The sequence below is a fragment of the Aulostomus chinensis genome, chromosome 21, assembly GCF_037954235.1.
Source record: "Aulostomus chinensis isolate RoL2024-O1b breed Wild chromosome 21, RoL_Achi_v1.0, whole genome shotgun sequence".
NCBI lineage: Eukaryota > Metazoa > Chordata > Actinopteri > Syngnathiformes > Aulostomidae > Aulostomus > Aulostomus chinensis.
In genome coordinates this window covers 21,572,101-21,591,633 of record NC_141340.1, presented here as the reverse complement: position 1 = coordinate 21,591,633, position 19,533 = coordinate 21,572,101, and the positions used below count along the sequence as shown (strand labels likewise).

Below are 19,533 nucleotides of genomic sequence, written 5' to 3'. Positions count from 1 at the left end.
CACAAACCCTGAGTTCATAACATTTATCTCCGCTATCACTGACAGTCTTGTTCACATTACGACTGTTTGCTCCTCCTCCTCCTGCTGTCACCTCTTTAGCCCAGAGGACATGGATGGCGTCTGTCGGTGCAGAGCCCTCAACTACAGCTAATTAGATGCAGTGAGAGTGAAATCATCGAGAGAATAAAGAATGACGAGCAAAACAGAAACGCCGATACTAATATCTGTTTCCACCGCTATTAGGAGCTGATAGGCGTCCATATCCAGCAAAAGGGGGCAGCCAGACCTCACTGACAACATGAAGCTACTGATACTAGAAGCTCAGACCTCCATGTAACATTCCTGGTTCGTGAAACAAGGTCAAGAGACAAAAGACACAGGCTCTAATGTCTTTAAGCACATGTCAGGGCTTTACTGTGATATAAATGACACCAGGTAATCTGGCGGCCTCGCTGAGATGACGATGAGAAGAGGGACTCACGACTCAAGGTAATAATAAATGATGAAGCATGAGTTCAAATGGAAGTCAGAGTGATGGGCAAGTCACTGGCCAGCGACCTCAGACACGCAGAAAAATCAGCTGATGAGGCGAAGACCCGCGTTTTAGCTGAATGAGACCAGCATTCAGGTGAGAGACGTCCCTCAAACTGATCTCAAGCCTGCAGCCACACACAGAACCCAGCTGGCCAACCGCAGTGACACAAGTTATTTGTTTGTGGCATCAACAATGTGCGAAATAAATAATTTATAATTTCTACTGCTGTTGCTACTTATGTTGTTTACACTGTTTTTTGCTTAGATAGTCACGTTGTACCATCAAATCTGTTGCAAAGGCAGAACATGAGAGCAGTGAGACACTAAAGTGAAATGTCTGAGAACATACAGAACACTGGGTGGCCATAGAGAGAACACACACACTATATACTGTATATATATATATCAATCCATCCATTTTCTTCCACTTGCTCCTATTAAAGGTCGCGGGGGGTGGAGCCTATCCCAGCATCAACGGGCGAGAGGCGGGGTTCACCCTGGACAGGTCGCCATTCCATCGCAGGGCCAACACAGAGAGACAAACAACCATTCACACTCACATTCATACCTACGGTCAATTTAGAGAATCAATCAGCCTCGTCCCCTCTTGAGAGAGAGAGAGAGGGAGAGAGAGAGAGAGAGAGAGAGAGAGAGAGAGCGATATCTGTTTTGTTTTTTTTAGGCAAACGGATTAAACTAATTATCTCAATTTAGTTATTCAATATTTTTGGGCAAGTTGTACCTTATAGCCAATAATTAATTACAGGGATTGAGCCTCATCTGGCTGCCTGCAATGACCCACAGATTTCGGGTATGAGAGCAGAAGCTGTCCCCGTTTGTAGTCCACAGCCCAGAACGTGTGGAGAACAGACGAGGCAGACCTCCTCTTCTGGAATCTGCATTGTCCTGCAATAATCTAGCTTTTTAGTTTATCTACATTCACATGGGACATGTGACCGAGTACAGGCATCCACATTGGTCTCCGGTTGCTAATGGGACCACCAAGTCCCAGGAAGTCTTGGCCCAGATACCCGCTGGCTTGACTGGGAGCCCTGACATGTTATCAGTTGGTCCCAGAGGCTAATCATAACTGATAGGTGCCAAATTTGGTGGCATTTCCATTCCATTTCCAGTCCGAATGAGTCCACGTGTGTCACAGCCAGACATTCATCAGCTGGACTCATCCGTCCCTCCATCCTCCTGGCTCAATCTCTGCCTCACTCACTTCTCTCTCCCACTCCCTTTAAATGCAATTTCAATTTCACAGAAAATTCAAAGCTTCAATATATCTTGACACACACAGACACACACACAGACATGCACAAAGACACACACGCAGACACACATGCCAGGAATGTGAAAGTGGCATTTCTGAATGAAAGATGTGTGCTGCTTGATTGCCTGGAGATTAGACCTCAAAACGTTTTTTTTATCCGTCTGCGTTCCTCCTTTCTCTCCGTCTCTGTGTGTCTGGGCTGCTTTCCTGCACCCCTGGCTGCCTTGTTTACGTGCTTGTGGAATTCATTAAGATGCTGGAAGGGAGGAGCTTTGCTTTTACCAGGATGTTCTATCACAAAACATTAGCACAAAGACACCTGCTGTCTATCGGCTGCCTCTGACTCATTGTTATAACCTACAACCCCGTGAACCCCCTCATCTGTGAGGTGCTCTTTTACAGATGAATCAATAGCTGATGCAGGCTATTAATGTTTTATTATATGTCAATTTTTAAGCTCCTTTCACAGGTTCTTCTTTGTCTCACAAAGCTGAGGATGTGGATGTGGAGAATCTGTAACATTTGCAAGTGTGTTATCACTGTAGAGTTCCATTAACTCCAGCATCTGTTGCTGTTCCTACGGTAACATTAAGGGATCCTGCGTCTCTATGGTAACATCTCCTCCCTCCTGTCCCTCGGCTAATACCATTTCACGTCTGTATTCATCTACCAATGCAAACTGGAAACTAGGAATGTGATCTGATTTTATCTATCTGATGAGGAACTTCAGGAAGTACCAGGTGTATGAACCTCCATGTCCGTCAGGAGAGACGTCAAGTTACTGACACAAACTGGGATACTGGTGGGAAGCTGATTCTCCTTCTAGCTGCTCAGGCCTGAAGATCGAGCAGATCCCAGCACTACAAGCTCATCAAGTCATCTGTCTGAGAGTCCTGCATCCTTTAAACCTGCTGTTGAAGCATTCATGTCTCCTCCTGTGCTGCAGGAAGCATCCAGTGCAAGCAGGAAGTGAGACTTATTGATATTGATGACATACATATTCATAAACACACTCACGACTCAATTCTGAGCGCAGCAACAACTTATATCTATTAAATCATTAAATGTTTCTGTAACCGGAGGGGTATGGAGATAGCGAATGAAAACTCTCCTTCCAAGTAGGCTCATTAACAGGGGGCTAATGCTAACGCTAACACCGCCTGGGACGTTGTGCTGGGACGTTGTGCTGTGATTTCTGCGTCACTCACAAATAAAAACTGTTGTTCATTTGATGCTTTTTGTAAGAGAACATCGCAGCGATTTAGAGCAAATTCATTGTGAATCCCACTGATGAGACAGTTAAGTTTTAAGAGTAAACTTGTACAATCACCATCAGCTTTACATGGTTGCTGAATGGGTTTTCTGTCAGGTGAACGATTCATCCTGTTGTCACTCAACACAACACAGCAACTTCACAGTGAATAAATGTCGTGTGACCTTGTGGGCGCGGCCGTCTTTGCCTTCCCACTCCTACAAACTCTCATATTTTCACTTCAGCAGTGACTGTTCACGTTCACAGCAGATCAAACTGGCTGGTGTTGTTAACCAGGCTGGACCGGCAGAACCAGAACCATCACATCTCTAGTTTCTCCCCGCTGGGATGAGCTTCTTTTTGGAGAGAAATCAATAACCTGCCTGATCACCTTTAGGTTGGGGAAAGACTGTGGCTGTAGTTAGAACACGGTTATAAATAGAACCTGTATGTACCGAACTATCATAGCCTGACCCAAACATGGCAGCTCCAGCTACACATCAGGGGTGAGCAGCTCGACCACTCAGAACTCCTCTCCGTACGTGTCCGCGTCTCACATATCTGCTTGAACGTGCCAGACATCATGCATATATTGATTCATCTTCTGAGTCCTGACACTCCAACTGCATATGTTCAAGCAACCCATCTGTTGACGAGGAAAATATGACACTCCCACCGTTTCTCCCTCACAGGTTGTATCTCCTCTAGATCTACACACCTCCTCTAATCTCTCCTCCTCGTCTTCTCTTTCTGCTCATTCAGAAATCTGTTTGTTTATCCAGGTGTCCACACCACAGCCTGTCTCTTGTTCCTGGATGCTTCTCTGCGTCACCGTCTGTTGATGTTCCCTCACTCTGAAGTCTTAGCAAGACATTATTTAAACAGCATTGGAAACCGTTGCTCTTCATGCACTGACTACTCACGTACTGAAAACACTGAACAGGAAACCTGAGATCCTGAAACAATCATTTGTGAAAAGAGTACCACAGACACATCCCTGACCTACAGCTCTAGCAGTGTCATTGAGGATCATGTTAGACACATTTGGAGGACATTAGTCGCCTGTTTCCATCCAAAGCTGACTTTGGATTTATCTTGGGGGAACACTGGAAACATACTGCACTATAGAGACCTGACTGTTTCCTTACCTGCTGTCTAAGCAAAGCTCAGAACATAACGCAGCTCCACTAAACTGGAAATCAGGTCAGAGAAGAGAAAGTTTTACAGGAAGTGTAATCACACTGTTGTGACATTGAGATCAAGGGGTTGTCAACGGGACTAGTTTTGGAAAAATTCAACCGTCCAAACAAATGATTTTCTGCATGGGTAATGACATGTGGGCTCCCTCCACATGGAGTTTCAGCACCATGGACAGAGACCACACTCTGCTTCTTTGAGGCAAAACCCATGAAACAAACAAAAACCCACCCCAGCAGCAATGAAGGCTGCTCATGCTGCATTTGATCCATGGATGCATAAAGAAAACTGGACACAGAGTCAGAGGCAGGGCTTCACTTTAGTCAGATGAAACGTTGCTCAGTGGCACACAAAGCCCAAAACTCTCAGCAGTAGAGGAGAGGAGTGACTTCCACTGGCCAATCAATCCAACGCCTGGTCGAACCCACAGTCACCTCGAATGAGGATTACATGATTGAATCTCACTGGTCTTCTAGACCCTGAACATGTTTTTCTCGACCAAATGGAACCTGTGCGTCTCCGCACTGGGCGTCTAGAGGGTTAGCTGCATTCATGACACAGAGAGGTCTGTTTTTATTCTGACTCCTCTACCATCAGCTCACACTGCTGACGTTTATGTTGAGGCCAGGATTGTGATTTGGCCCCTGTGATTGTGCAGTCATATGTGGGGATGTCAGCTCAAACAGGAGGGCTAAAAATCATCCTGGAGCTTAAAGCAATCGTTTCTGGGGGTTGTGAAGCAACAACAATGCAGCTCATCGATTGGCAGCTGCACGTCTAAAGGACAGACTTCTTTTTGGTCAGAGGGTATTGCGTCACAGACGTCATACTTGGAATCACACGGTTTGGCTCCCTGTGTCTGGGTCTTATTACACATCCATGGTGTGACCACACTGCAAAGATGGACAGCTGTGGCGGACGTGAGGGCAGGTGGCTCCTGTCTGTGTTTGTCATTCAAAGAGAGATGCTGCTGTGCAGGTCTTCAGGAGGCCACGTCCTTGTGAAAATATTCAAGAGCTGGAATGATCAGATGAGATGAAGTTGAACAATTAGAACACTGTGTGCGCCCGTGAACCTCACCGGCCAATCAGAAAGCCCCTGATTCAACATGCTCAATTTACTGGAAAAAATGCCGACAAGGGCCGACTAGTGTCAGCGTGCAGGACGCACCACAATAACACGGGGCCACACAGGATCACCACAAACCAGGAATTATCTCTGAGTCGTATCTGCACTGAAGAACAGCAGCAGACGGCCGGTGCTGAACGCCGACGGACGACAGGGGCTTGTATTTATCTGCATGATTACAGTCTGGAAATACATAGGCTTGCTCTGATCTTTTGATCATGCCACAGGCATGTAGTACTCAAAACCACATGATGCAAAAATACTCCAATAACCCAACTCTCTTTGGGGAAATCTCTAAAAGAACATGAAAAGGGAAGATGCGAGGACAGAGGATTGACTACCTCCAGATCACCAGCAAGTCCACTGACTGAGCTGATGCCTCGGCCTCTTAACAAATCATTACCATTTCATTTATCTATCTTCTGTCTTCCTCTGTCGGGCCTCTCCACCTCCAGTAGGCTGGTCGAGAGCGTGTCTGCAACGATAAGTGGCACTGACTCACTCTTGTGTCCTACTGTGAGCTGCTGGCTCCAGCAGCGGCACCATTGAGGCGAAATCCCAACACTTCCCCCAAAGCTGTCTAAAGGCATTAGCTCAGCCCAGATTAGGAGCAGAGCCATACTGTACAAATGTCCCTCCTGGGCTACCATCTAACAGCCCGTTCACCAATGAAAGAAGCCTAAACAGCGAAAAGCACTATGAGGTAAAAATAGACCACTGATTCACTATCTTCATGCATGCCTGCCTTTTGAGGGTGTGTGTTTGTTCTTAAATAGCTTGATGACTCAGTTGTGTATCTGTGTGTGTGTGTGTGTGTGTGTGTGTGTGTGTGTGTGTGTGTGTGTGTGTGTGTGTGTGTTGACTACAGTGGTTGGTATATTGAGGGAGTCATACCTCCAGTGTTTTGGCTCTGGAACAAGCACTTCTATTAAGCGGCCCTCAGTAATGTGTTTCTGCTGCTTCCACTCGCGGTAGTTCAAGCTCATGTTTTGAACCTGGCCGATCTCGTTCAGTGTTACACGGGTGATGTTGCAGGTGTCACAATGATGTCTCCATCCAGGCAGGATATGGTGTGGTGGTGCCTGCTGTCTGAATATCGTTCCAAGCTGATACCACTTATGTGTGCATGTTCACACTTGATCTGAGACCTCGATCAGATGAGCGTGCCTGTGAGATCCGCTACTATCTGTTGGCGGGGAATGATCAAAGATCAGTGTGAGGAAGTTAGAGGTTGCAGTTCACTGGCTGCTTCTATTGTATCCACATGTTTCTACGTCTCTCAGCCTCCTGTAAGATTCTGCCGTTACTCCTCGTCCACACCACCATCTCTTTCTGTCTATCACTGTTGCTCATTAACTGCACGTAAACCAATCCCACAAGACTTACGCGGCATCATCTTCCCTCCTTTTATCCTTTCCTCTCTCTCCCCTGGTGCACAGACAACATTTCTATCCCCTCACTGCACCTGTCCAGCCAACTGTTTACTTCAAAAATATGTGAATTGGTTTTTGTTTTCAAACTTCAATTGGATTACATTTTGGCTTTCCATTTCCTTTGTTCACTCACACGTTCTCTCTGTGCTGTGCTCCATCCTTCAGTAAGCTTCTCTTCCTCTTTATTGGGCTCCACGTGCCTTCTTATCTTTTGAACGAGGCCTAAATAACACTCTTGGTGACAAAGACCCACCCCTGGACACTGACAAAAGGTCTCATTACAGGGAAGGGAAGACAGAGCCAGCTGCGTTTAGCACTCTCTCTTTCATATGCACACTCACTAACACAAGCAACTGAAAACACAGGACCATGTTGTCTGATTCACTCCCAAGCTACACCGTGCATGACAGAACCACACAAATGCAACTCAACACCCAATAATTCAGCAGCATATTTACAGGTTCGTCCACATAAGTTGCACTATAACATGTGAAAGGGGGGAAACAATACTAATGTGAGGGTTTCCAGTCGTGTTGATCAAAGCTGCTTAATGACCAGGTTCAACCCTCTGCTGTTCTGTGGTGAGCTGAAGGCTGACGCAGTCTTTATTACAGCCTCCGACGGGAGGCAGGGACAGGAAGCGTCGAAAGGAAGGACAAGGAAATGAATCCTCTGGAACTCTGCGTCTTCAGAGATTACAATGACATAAAAAAACACTCCGGCTCCACTGGAAAAGCACACGCGCGCACACGCACGCGTGCACACACACACACACACACACACACACACACACACACACACACACACTCTCTCATGCAGACAGACAAAAGCAACACCACAAGGATGCACGTGGTTAAACTCTTAAATAGCAACGTGGACGCACCAATGTACACAAAGAAGAACTGGTGACATCCACTTGCAGACAAAAACAAAAGGGTGTTCTATTCTTAGACTGGCTTCCTTTTGTTTCTTTAGATGTCATTATTTCCCTGTCAGCTGAAATTTCTTTCCCTAATGGAGTCCCACTGCTACACATTAATTCTAGAAAGAAAGACGAAAACTAGCTACCTCCCTCTTAAAGCTCTTGACTCTGATATATTTTTCATCCCAGTCTGGAGAATCCTGCTGAGTTGAACTGCTAAATATCTCTAAAACGGACTTTTGGCCAGAACCAGATAAACAGATTTATATCATCCAACCATTTCCCTCGTATGGTGACGGTTGGCCGATCAAGACATCTGTTCCCCTTAGCCCTGTTCTCCAGCCAGTTCAGAAACTCTCAAATAGACTAGAGCTCAGCTGGGAGGTTTCAAAGATGACAATCCCATTCACCCTATCAGCCATGGTGTCGTAACCATCCGAGGTCGGCTCACCACGAGTCTGGAGGCCTCAAATTCATATGATAACAACCTCACCTTAAGATTAAAAACTCATGGCTAGAGTGTCTCAGTGACGATGGAGCATGATGTTACCATGGAAACGCTTACTGTACTCATCACTCCTGCGATAGTTCGAGAGGAACCAGGCAGCAAGAAATCTCGTCATATATCTTCAAAATATTCTATATGCTGGATATTCTGATGAAAATATTCAATGGCATCAGTGAAACGTTAGCAAAGAGAAAAAGGTTCAGCTGGTCAAGAAAGTTGTTCGTCAGGAATATTATTTCCAGTGTCTGATGGGTGAGTTGTTCTTGATAATCAAATCAATACTTCATGGTGAATATTCACCGGCCCGCTGGCAGGTTCAAATCTCTATGACAGGATTTTCTGAAATGTCAACAAATGGGAGACACTGGGAGCCGTTCACTGTTGAGCTCGGCTAGATGGCTCAGATGTCCATCGCAGACTGTAACTCTGGGGAAACAACAAGGCTTTCAGCAGATATCAGCACAAGAACCGAATCAAGTCAAACTCATCTTCAAACAGCTTCCACTCTGAGCTCCTCCTGAGTTTGACATCATCATGTCCCTCTGGACGCCAGTCCAGCCATCCTGTAAACTCTCCTCCTCTTTATGACCCTTCTAATCCATATATTCACTTTCAAGCTACTCATCCTGGTTGATGTCTTAAAACCAAAAAAGGAAAATGTCTCATCTACACAACAGGACAGGTGGCAAAGGTATCTAAAGCAACAAAACCCAACACCCTGTATGCACCGGGCTTCTCTGTCCTCCTCCTGTCCTCATACGTCTTACTAAATCCTCTTCTTCTCCCCTCATCCCAGATCCTGGTGCTGCTGGAGGAGGCTCCAGACCTGCAGAGGCTCCAGCTGCCACCTGTAGCTCCACCTGCTCACATCCCCATCCGTCCATCAGTCTCTCCTCCTTTCTCTCCCTCTTTATCTCTGTCCCTCTCTCTCCTTCTGTCTCTCTGTCTTCCTCCATTCTCTGTCTTTGTCTCTGTCCATCAGTCTCTCCTCCTTTCTCTCCCTCTTTATCTCTGTCCCTCTCTTTCCTTCTGTCTCTCTGTCTTCCTCCATTCTCTCTTTGTCTCTGTCCATCAGTCTCTCCTCCTTTCTCTCTCTCTTTATCTCTGTCCCTCTCTTTCCTTCTGTCTCTCTGTCTTCCTCCATTCTCTGTCTTTGTCTCTGTCCTGCTCTCCTGCTCTCTCTCCGTCCCCACTGATCCTGGATCTGCTCCACCTTCCTGCTGGTAAAGGAAGGTTCTGGTGGCTGCTGTTACAGGATGTGCTTGCTGATGGAGAACTGTTGGGTGGAGGTTCATTGAAGGAGTGAGGTGCTGGACCTGCTCTACTTGGACAGAGTCAGGACAGAACTTTGGTTGGGTTTGGTGACACACAAATAAACCTGACTTGACTTGACCCTGCACATTACCTGACCTGTCAATCATGTTCTAATGAGCCCAGCGACTCACCTCAGAAATGCTGCATGAGAGGATGCAACTAAGCCACAAGAAGAATCAAACTCAGACTCACCTGTGGTGGAGACACAGCCGATGCAGCAGGCACAGAACATGTGGAGTAGAATTGGGAAAAAAAACAAAAAAACAAAACAAAATGCAATTATAATTTGACACTTAAAGCTATCCTCAAAAGACACACAGAGAGGTGAACTGTCGATGAACGAGAGGTGAGTTAACATCACACCACAGAAAGCCTTTATTTCACATTCTTGACTAGCAGAAGTGAGGAAACAGGCAGCTAGTGAAGAAAACAGAGTTAATTAGACGCAGGACAGAGGAGATCGAGTGACACCTCGCACCTGGACGGAAGAGAAAAGGAGAGGTTTGCTTTGATTGGGTGATGATAGGAAGTGGTGATGCTGAGGAGAAAGTATCTGAGAGAGGTTAGTAGCAGCACACCTGTTGACAGCATCACGGTTAATAATGAGAACGTTCCACCAGGGCATCACTGGGAGTAGAGATAGTCTCGGATTAAAGTCAAACACAGCAGAACCGGTTGATCAGCACTTGAGCCCATGCGTTAGTCGGTCCAAACCGGACAAGCCAAAAAGCCCCAAACACATAATTAGCCAACAGTGTCCATGCAAGAGACAAATTAATTCTCCATCTAAGTGGATACCAAACTACTCAGACTGGATGGAAATATCATGCATGACAATAAACCATTTGTCTTCAGTTTTTACTCTATTTCTATTTTATCCTTGGCTGACTGCAACCAACCTTCGATGATGGAGGCAACCCCAGCTGGGTCTTCCATGGGATCAGCAAAGCTGGGAAAGAAGGGCTTAGCTGCAGGGTTAAGGCCAGATCCTGGAATTCCCGGAGGAGTCATGCATGGAGGGGAAGAGGGGCTGATACCTGGAGATTCCTGTGGAGGGAACTTCTTCCCCCCTGGCGAGGTGGGACTCTTAACAGAGGACGAGGAAGATGAAGAATGAGACTTCTTGGATTGTTTCTGGGGTGATTTGGCATCTTTAAGCTCTTTGGTTTGGAATTCCTGTGCTGTGGTTTTTGGGGAGCGGAGGGGGGCGGGGCTGGGTGTGTCGAAGGCCAGGCCCATGGGCAGAGGATGACTTGAACTGCTCATGTCACTGAAGTCAAATATATCAGTGCCGCTGCTCAGGTGGGAATTGTTGAGGAGCCATGAAGCATCTGATGGTGACAGAGGCGGGGCTGAAGCTAACACCTCACCTTTTGGGGACAGCCCTGGGCTTGGCTGAGAGGCAGGGCTAAATGCAGAGGTGTCTCCCTCAGCCATGAATTGGAAGGAACTACTATTGTCAAACATCCCACTGTCGGCCATGTCAGTGGCTGCTGCTTCAGCCTCCAGTGTGGCAGGGAGAGGAAGCGCCTGACTGCTGTTGCCCAAACTGGCATTTTCACTATCCATCAGCAGGTCGAATGGATCGCTGGGCTGAGGAGCCATGGGAGAGGAGTCAACGGTGTCAGTGTTGGTGGAGAAGGGCATGGTAAATGGGGTTGCTGTTGCCTTCAGCTCACTGTTCAGGACCAGTGGGTTGATGGAAACAGTTGTAGAGGAGAACAGATCCTGGGACAGTGGGGAAGGTATAAGACCTTCCTCTGGGAAGACCTCCTTTTTCCAGGGACTGGTGTCAGAAAAGGAAGCCTCCATGTTTGCATGACCTGAAATTCCAAGATCCACCATTACCTCTGGTGTGATTGTAGAGGTCCCAGTGGCTGAAGGGAAAAAGGGTTCAGAAGACACACCCCACTCTTCAGGAATCTTCTTCCTGCTTTTTCCTTTCTTGCCCCGACCTCCGCTCTTCCCAAGATGTTCCTCCCAGCCAGCGTCTCCTCTATCCCGCCTCGGGCCAATCCTGTGGTAGAACTCATCTGCGGGGGGAGCGTTTTCTCCCTGTAACTGCATCTCAGACTGGACCCTGCCCTCAAGATGTTCCAAAGAGCCCTCATCTTTCTGGCGCCTTTTTTTCTTTTTCTTCTGCTTTCTGTCTGATCCATCCCCCTCCCTTTCATCTCCTCCAGCATAAGCCGCGTTCTCTCTGGTGGGCCAGCTGTCAGGGGGGTCATCAGGGGTGGCTGCGAGATGGCCCGCATGGCGACTGATCACATTGGAGACACTGGGGGTGAAAGGGAGGTCTGTCGTGAGGCAGCCAGGCTGCTCTGGCCAGCAGTCGTCTAAGGCACCTTGTTGTGGGTGAAGAGGGAAGAGTTTAAAGTTGATTGGGGGACAAAGTCAGGGGCAGAAAACAGCTAGTAAATAATAACAACTTCAGGACATATGAGAGAGTTTCTAATTATCAAAACCAAAAAATAAAAACACTGAAAGAACATAAATCTTGTAGGAGTTTTAAGGAGTGCTTTCATAGCATGTTTCATTTGAGGCTGAAAATATGACAGTGGACAAGGAGGGAGGGGTTCACTCAGAGGTCAGGAGGGGTACAGCTACAGTATATTGTTGCAGGCAATTATGATGAATGGCAGTCAGAAAAAGTTCAGTCCAAATAAAGAGGCCAGCGAAGGCTAGAGAGAAGCGAGCTATATTAGAGCTAACGACGGTGGAGGGAAATTGCCAACGAGTCAGGGTTTGACTGTTACTTTGGCCCAGTTTGTTTCTAGTTCTCAGGTACACACACACACACACACACACACACACACACACATATACAAATACAAAGAAAGGGTAAAACTAGAGCACCTGTCAGACCCATACAGTGCAGAGTCTCTCTGGAGGGCCATGCGTCATGTCAACAAGCCCATAGAAGATAGAATGGTATTCTCTATACTCTATAATTGGGAGAGGCTAGAAATATGTCAGGCAAATGGATCAGAATGACTGTAGTATTATGTTGCACAACCTCATTAAGCTGTGAAAGCATGATAGAACAGTCATAAACAGTGGTTCCGCTTCAGTTTAAAACCTGGTCCCGTAACAAAGGACCGAGCAGTGGCAGGCGGTGCGGTCACAAGGTCCAAGCTGAGGCTTGTGCTTGGGGTGTCTAAATTATGTGAGTGGTTATTTTTGTGTTTATATGAAAAGGGTCAGCAGTCAAATACTTTCCTATCTCTGAGGGGGAAAAAGTCCCAGTTTTATTTTAGAAAGATGCCACAAACTGCTATTACATCTATGCAACATTGGTCAAAAGGTAGTTAAATGCTCCAGAATTGCTCTTTATCATTCAAAAAGCAGACACTGGTACCACATTTGAAATAGCTGCAGGTATCTGGACAGTACTTGTTTTAAAACTTGTAAAGGGCAGTTCGTTTTAGAGATTCTTCATGTAAGTCACACATACAAACGGTCACACTGATGGTTTTAAAATCTCCTGATGCTGAGTAATGGTCTTTTAAATAGGCTAAAGGCTGCCTTAGTTTGGAAAACAGCATACTTGATCATGCTGTTAGCGCTGAAGCTAACATTACCGTTTGAGGGCTCATAGACCTGAGTAATATAAAGGTAGGGTGCAGCTTAATGTGCTCCAGGGTGCAGAGGTCCAGCAACAATGAATTAATCTGGGCGCACATGTGTAAAGACCATGGTCTTTATCCCTTCATACCCTCCACTTGCAGTGACAGAGTCATGAAAGCTGAAGGACCCTCTCCTCATTTAGCATATCTGTTTCCTGGCTGTGGCCTCTTGTCTCTCTGTAACATCATGATTCAAGTGTTATGAGTGTTTTATTCTGCTCTAACTTCCCCCTGTTTAATACTTGTATTGGGATTTGTAATCTCATATTGTTCAGGCAGAACTGTCAGAACAAACTAATGAATGAATCCTGCTTTTTAGTATGAAAGTGTGTGTTTGCAGTGAAAATGACCTATTTATGGAAAACATGTAGATATTGTCACATTCTATAGTATCAGCTGGCTCTGAACTAACTGACAGAATAAAAGGAAACAAGTCACTGAGGGAGATGGAATATGCTTCAGTTGTGACATGGAGCTCCCAAACTCTTAATGGAACTTTCCATGACGGTTGAATTTGGAGTTACTCGAAAAAAACAAGCATTTCTCATTTGATGTTTTTACCTTTTAATCAAATATGGTATGCTCACACACTGATGATGCATGACTTTTCATGGTGCTGGGAAAAAAAGTCAACCCTCAAATGATGTGTAACTGACTGAAAGAAAAGCTCAGAAATGTCAACCATATGAAAGTGTGTCCAGGAGCTTCTTCGCTCATTCAGTTATTAAAGGTTAAATATGACATCTGTTTTATTTTGGGTACATTTAGTGGCCTAACTTGGCTTTCAGAGTCCTTCTATTGGGTGTTTCTCGTTAGTCTGTACAGTGTTTGTCCTCAAGTCCCACCTACAAACAGACAGAACCAATCAACATCAGGCTGGCAGTGAGGGATCAACAACATCACTAGTCACTATGTTGCGTAGTGATTGGAGCGATGGTGAATGAATTACCTCCATCTGCTGCCGACTGGTTGCAGTTGCAGACAGACTGAACACAGCTGACATGATTCCAGTTGTTTTGTTGGTCTGTGGTAGTTAATAGACTTCAGAGTGAGAAACCAAGCAGATTTTACTTCCCTCAACACAACACCAGTATGACCCCACACTTTTATTACTCATACTTGTTCATAAACTATGTCATGACAGGAACTGAAATGAACTCTTGGTCTGAACTAATTAGGAGTCATTAGTGATTGGAAGAGAACCTGAAGTGTAGCGCAGACCACTTGTTGATTTTTGATGTTTGAATATTTGATTTTACTCGTGAAATTCAGTATCAACTTGGCTTTCTGACTTAAAATGAGCAGCAAATGAGCATCTGCCCCTGTGTTGTGTTTGGCTTTGCTTCTTTTTATTGTCTGTTTTTCTGCTCTAGCAAACCTTTTACGCTCACTAATGTTTTAGGGAGTGCTCTGAAGCTTCTCAGCAAACCTCACGGTTATTTTGTGCCTAATGGCTGTACTTCCCCCCCACAAAAAGGAAGATTTTTCCCTGCCTCTGCCACCTGCTGTGCAGCCAAGCTATGTGGGGGCTCAGAAGCTGGGGTGCTTTTTTGCAGGGTTCCATTTGCTGCATGGCTCGACTCTTGACAGCAGCCGTCATTGCATCCCTGTACTCTCCAGGATCGGATGTGCATTGAACTGAGGGGAGCTCTTTGGTGGGGGAGGGGCTGGTCAACAAAGAGTGGACAGTGAGAGACACCGACAGCTTCTCTCAGTCGGATAAACAAACACATCCACACATGCAAAAACAGACTAAAGTCATGACTGGAAGCCATGTCAGCCTATACATGTCCGCCTTAGATGTGCGTTGACCTTCAGCTCATGGCTAAAACTCATTGGAGCTGGTGTGTGTGTGTGTGTGTGTGTGTGTGTGTGTGTGTGTGTGGGAGGAAGCTATAGACAAGCAGACAGACAGCTGACCTCTACTGTATACTGCATCCCTCTGAGACACAAATTAGCCAGTGTAATACAGCCATGTATGATACATTACACACTATGCAGTAACCATTTGGAACATTTCATAATTCAAGTACAAAGTTCTGCCAACATATTTGTGCCATTGTAACTGTTGGGTTTTGTGATTTTGTTCTGCTCCGGATCCCAGAACTTCTTGTATTGATTGCTTCACAACAAAAGCATTTTAAATCAAATGAAATGCACCATTTTGTTAGGAAACTGCTTCATCATGCTGCATGAATTTAAATCAGACAGAACATGACTGTGCATTTGTTGCCAGGATCATGCATAGTAACGGTGCAATCACATCAACATCATTTGAAATTAGCAGAGTCCACAGAGATCGCTGAAGTGATCCCTCACATTAGCTAAATATGTAAGGTAGGAAGTTTGATATAGGACAGCAAGAAGCACTCGGTGTTTTTCAGAGCTGAAGTTAAAGTTATGAAATGAACTTGCACCAACTCACACTGAAAATATAACAGACAAACGCTGTTGCAGTCAGACCAGGTAGAAAAGTAGGAAGAGAGAGAAAGCAACATTTTCACTTCCACATGGATGTCAATGAGCTTGGCCACTACACGCCTTATCTCAGACGCCCCGGCCAAGTTTATAGCTGTAACAGACTTCAGAGTCTGCATCGGAACACTAGATGTAAAGCAGAGCATCGCAGAGGAAGGGGAGGTTAGTTTTTCTAGCTGTTCTGTGATTGGTGTCTCACCTGTTGACAGATCCAGGAAGCTGCGAGGAGGCTGAGGTTCAGGCTGCATGGGGCTGTGGTCTTTAGGGACATCTGACCCCACTGGAGGGGGGTGTTGGGAGTCTGCTATACTTGGAGACTTCCCTGCTGTGAGGGGCGCAGCACCCACCTCCACATTCAGTCCCATCCCTGTAGGCTGTGAGAACCCTGACGAACAAGAGGCAGAAGGATGTCAAGATTCCAGCCAAAAAAAACAGACCTTTTTTCCTTACATTTCGATGCATTTTGTTAAATATGCAATGCTGATGTTAGCTTTACCATGATAATGCTAACAAGTTGTGGCTGATGTCATAAGTACTATATACCAAAAATATTAGAGACAAAATTGGGTCATTTTCCACTATGAGAACTTTTACTTCGGATCCGTTGCAAACAGCATACATTATACTAAAAAAAAGTACTGCATACTTTATGGAATATGTAAAGATCCCTGGGAGATGGATTAGAGTTGAAATCTGCTGTGATGAGCCAGGAGCACTCTGGTCACATGCACCATGCGTGAGCTATTTCATAATCGCTCGCTTGCACATCTCTGGTGCTCCTTGTGATGGGTTCAAAGAAAAGATCATTGATACTCCAGACGAGTGTTGCATGCTGTCATGTTAATCCAGTTAACAGCCGCAGCAGTAAACACTGAGTTTTCAACAACAAGACATCTTAGAATTCGGTTTCAGCCGTTTGGCACCACAGCGAAGCGGCTGCACGCGTGTACAGGAAGTGCCACAGGTTCACTTCAGAACTTTCTTAACTGCATCTACCAAAGACCTGCATCATCCTGGTTTACACAATTCACAGTGTCTGAGGGAGGAAACCAGGATTTACCACTCTACGACCCAGGTGCCCCTGTATGTACTCTTTTAGATTACATGGGACACACATTCAGTGACAGTAACAGTGCGTATCACGTGTATGTAGTAGACTACAAGTGAAGGAAGGGACACAACGCAAACACTATGTGTCACTTGTCCTGTTGTAAAATGAGGTGCAGTGCATGGTGGGAAACATAAAAGCAGGCCAAGATTTTGCAAGAACCTTAACTATTCTGCAGGCGGAAGATTTACATGGGAGGGTAGGAAGATCACCTCCCTGCCACAGTCGCCATTGTTGGGGATGCTACGAGGGTTATATTACAAGATATACAACATGTCCTAATATGAGAACCTGAGCGAAGAGTAAACTGTATTTGTGCAAAAATTAATTACTCTTTTAAATGTATCCGTGATCTTTGTAACCCTGTCTTTTTTTTTGCAACACCCAGTGCCAATTTGCTACAAATCCTGGGCGCTGCCTGTGCCTTACAGGCATTACTTATTAGTGCCAACCTGGGGAGAGCCCTGAACTGGACTCATGCCCCGTTAGCAGACCACTGCTAATCACGAGACAGGGGGGAGCTTCACCTCTAGGATGTAGCGTGCGGGAGGATCACATTAATCCCACCGATTCTTTCCCCTCCCATCAGGGGAACCCCATTTACCAGAGGAGGAGCTATAGTGACCAGTACTCTTGTATGATTTTGTGAGGACACGGTGAGGACACGGTGAGAACATGCGAACTCCACACAAAAAGGCCCTTTTGCCGACTCCACCCAAGAAGTGGGCACCGGTGACACGGAAGAGAGGACATGCCACGCAGCGCCCTCTGCAGGATTTGAACTCAGAACTTTCTAGCTGTGAGGCGACAGCACTACAACTCCACCACCATGACCACACAACCTTCTCAGGCATCACAGTCAACACAACTTGGATAAAACTCAGCGATCTTACAACTCTGACTGTGATCTTAGAACTCTGACTGTCGCATTCTAGCTAACTCCTCCCACTGAAGTGTGACGTCTCTATCAAATAAAAATGAAACTGAGAAAAAAACTGCATCCTGTAAACTTGTTAACATATTTGAAAGAGTTGTACTGTAAGATTGGAAAAACAAAAGTTGGTCAATGTAATGTGATCAGAAGAGACTGATCGATAGTCTTTATGTGCATGTGTGTATGTGTGTGTGTGAGAGAAAGAGAGAGAGAACAGTATGTGTGTGTGTGTGTGTGTGAGAGAGAGAGAAAATAGTATGTGTGTGTGTTTGTGTGTTTGAGGGAGAGAGAGAGCAGTCTGTGTGTGTGTGAACTGAGAGGGAGAACAGTGTGTGTGAGCTGCAGTGCCAGAGCTTGATGGGTGTGTCTCTTCAGTTTGGGTTCATTATTTGAATAAACAGTAATGAGTGACATCATAAGATGAGTGTATTTGCATGAGTGCGTAGTGAGTGAGCTCAATTGGTGGAGATTGAGTGTTTGAGTGTGTGTGTGCGTTGAACCTGGCACAGTAATTCAGTGGCCTCCAGACGACAGCTCTCATTAAGACAACAGTGAATGCTGAGCATGGCTGGCATGGCGAAAGACATCTCAGCCACACAGCATATAACGTTTGTGTGTGTGTGTGTGTGTGTGTGTGTGTGTGTGTGTGTGTGTGTGTGTGTGTGTGTGTGTGACTGCTACAGCTCTGCATGCAACTCACAAGCTTCTCCTCACAAGCCAATTAACTGAGTAAAAAAAATCTACAGCCATCGACTCAAGGAGGCTTGTAGGATCAGAATTAAATAAATCTTCCTTTTCAAGTTATCTTTTTGTTGAATGAATCTTGTGGAAAGTTCATCTCAGTCTGTCTGTCAAAATAACCAAAACCAAGCTCTACACTGCAAGATTTCATCAGAGTCATTTTTTTCTGTCTCCTTCAAATTGTGGTTGTCATGGCCAGATGCTGTAAAAACCCCTAAAATTTTACAACCATCTACTTAGTTCTTATTTTATTTTGAAATCCCTCCCCTCTGTGTCTTTGTTGACTGTTCCTCCTGTCTTTGTTTCCCCCCTTCATTTTCTGCATGATCACCTGTGTCTTGTCACGTCCTCGGTCCTCATCAACCACAGCTCTGCTCCTCCTTGTATCCTCACCCATTTCTAGTTGTGTGGTTACTTGCATTTGTGTTTAAGTTGAATTTTCCGTCTCTGTCATTGTCAGAGTCTGTGTTCCGTCATGCCTGTCTCGTCTCGCTCAACCCTCTGTGGTTCACCCTGTCAGTCTGACTAACTGTGTTTTTGTCAGTTTAGTTTAGTTGTTTGAGACATTCAACAAATATCAAGCACCTCCCATCCATCCATTTGTGTCCACCTGCTTCTACACCTTCACCAGTGTGACAGAAGGATCCAACCAGATATGATGGCAGTTTCAAAGACTTTTAACCCCGAGCCAACAGCTCCAGTCCTCCCAAGGTGATGCTGCATCTATCCAAGTGATCAGAGCCAGAACTCCAGTCCCCAGAATTTCCAGGGCCGTCCTGAGGCAGTCCTCCATGTCGTCACAGCCACAACAGCTGCCTGACTCATCAGATCTGCAGCAGTGTGAGTCATCAGACCTGCAGCAGTCACAATCGTCATCAATCCAGGCATCAACGTCTCCTTCACCTTCAGAGGATTTCCGCCTTCACCCTCCAGTGGGGCTCTGCTCTCACCTTCCAGACAGGTTTTCATCAGGTCACCATCACCCTTCAGAACAGTCTCACCTCAGTGTCCTGCAACGAGGCTGCCCTCAGCAGCAGCACCTTCTTTGTCACAGCCCCGATGGTCGTCCCCCTTGCTGCCAT

At 45.8% G+C, this 19,533-nt stretch overlaps 1 protein-coding gene across 1 annotated transcript in view; it reads right to left on the bottom strand.

The window, feature by feature from the left end:
* LOC147242038 (uncharacterized) overlaps nt 1–19,533 on the bottom strand; it is a 100,841-nt gene that overhangs the window by 28,829 nt on the left and 52,479 nt on the right. Inside the window, exons 6-7 of the mRNA XM_086191430.1 lie at nt 15,868–16,053; nt 10,464–11,909 (exon numbers count right to left, since the gene is read on the bottom strand). Of these exons, the coding sequence (XP_086047556.1) occupies nt 10,464–11,909; nt 15,868–16,053 (1,632 nt within the window). The remainder of the gene's footprint in view (nt 1–10,463; nt 11,910–15,867; nt 16,054–19,533) is intronic.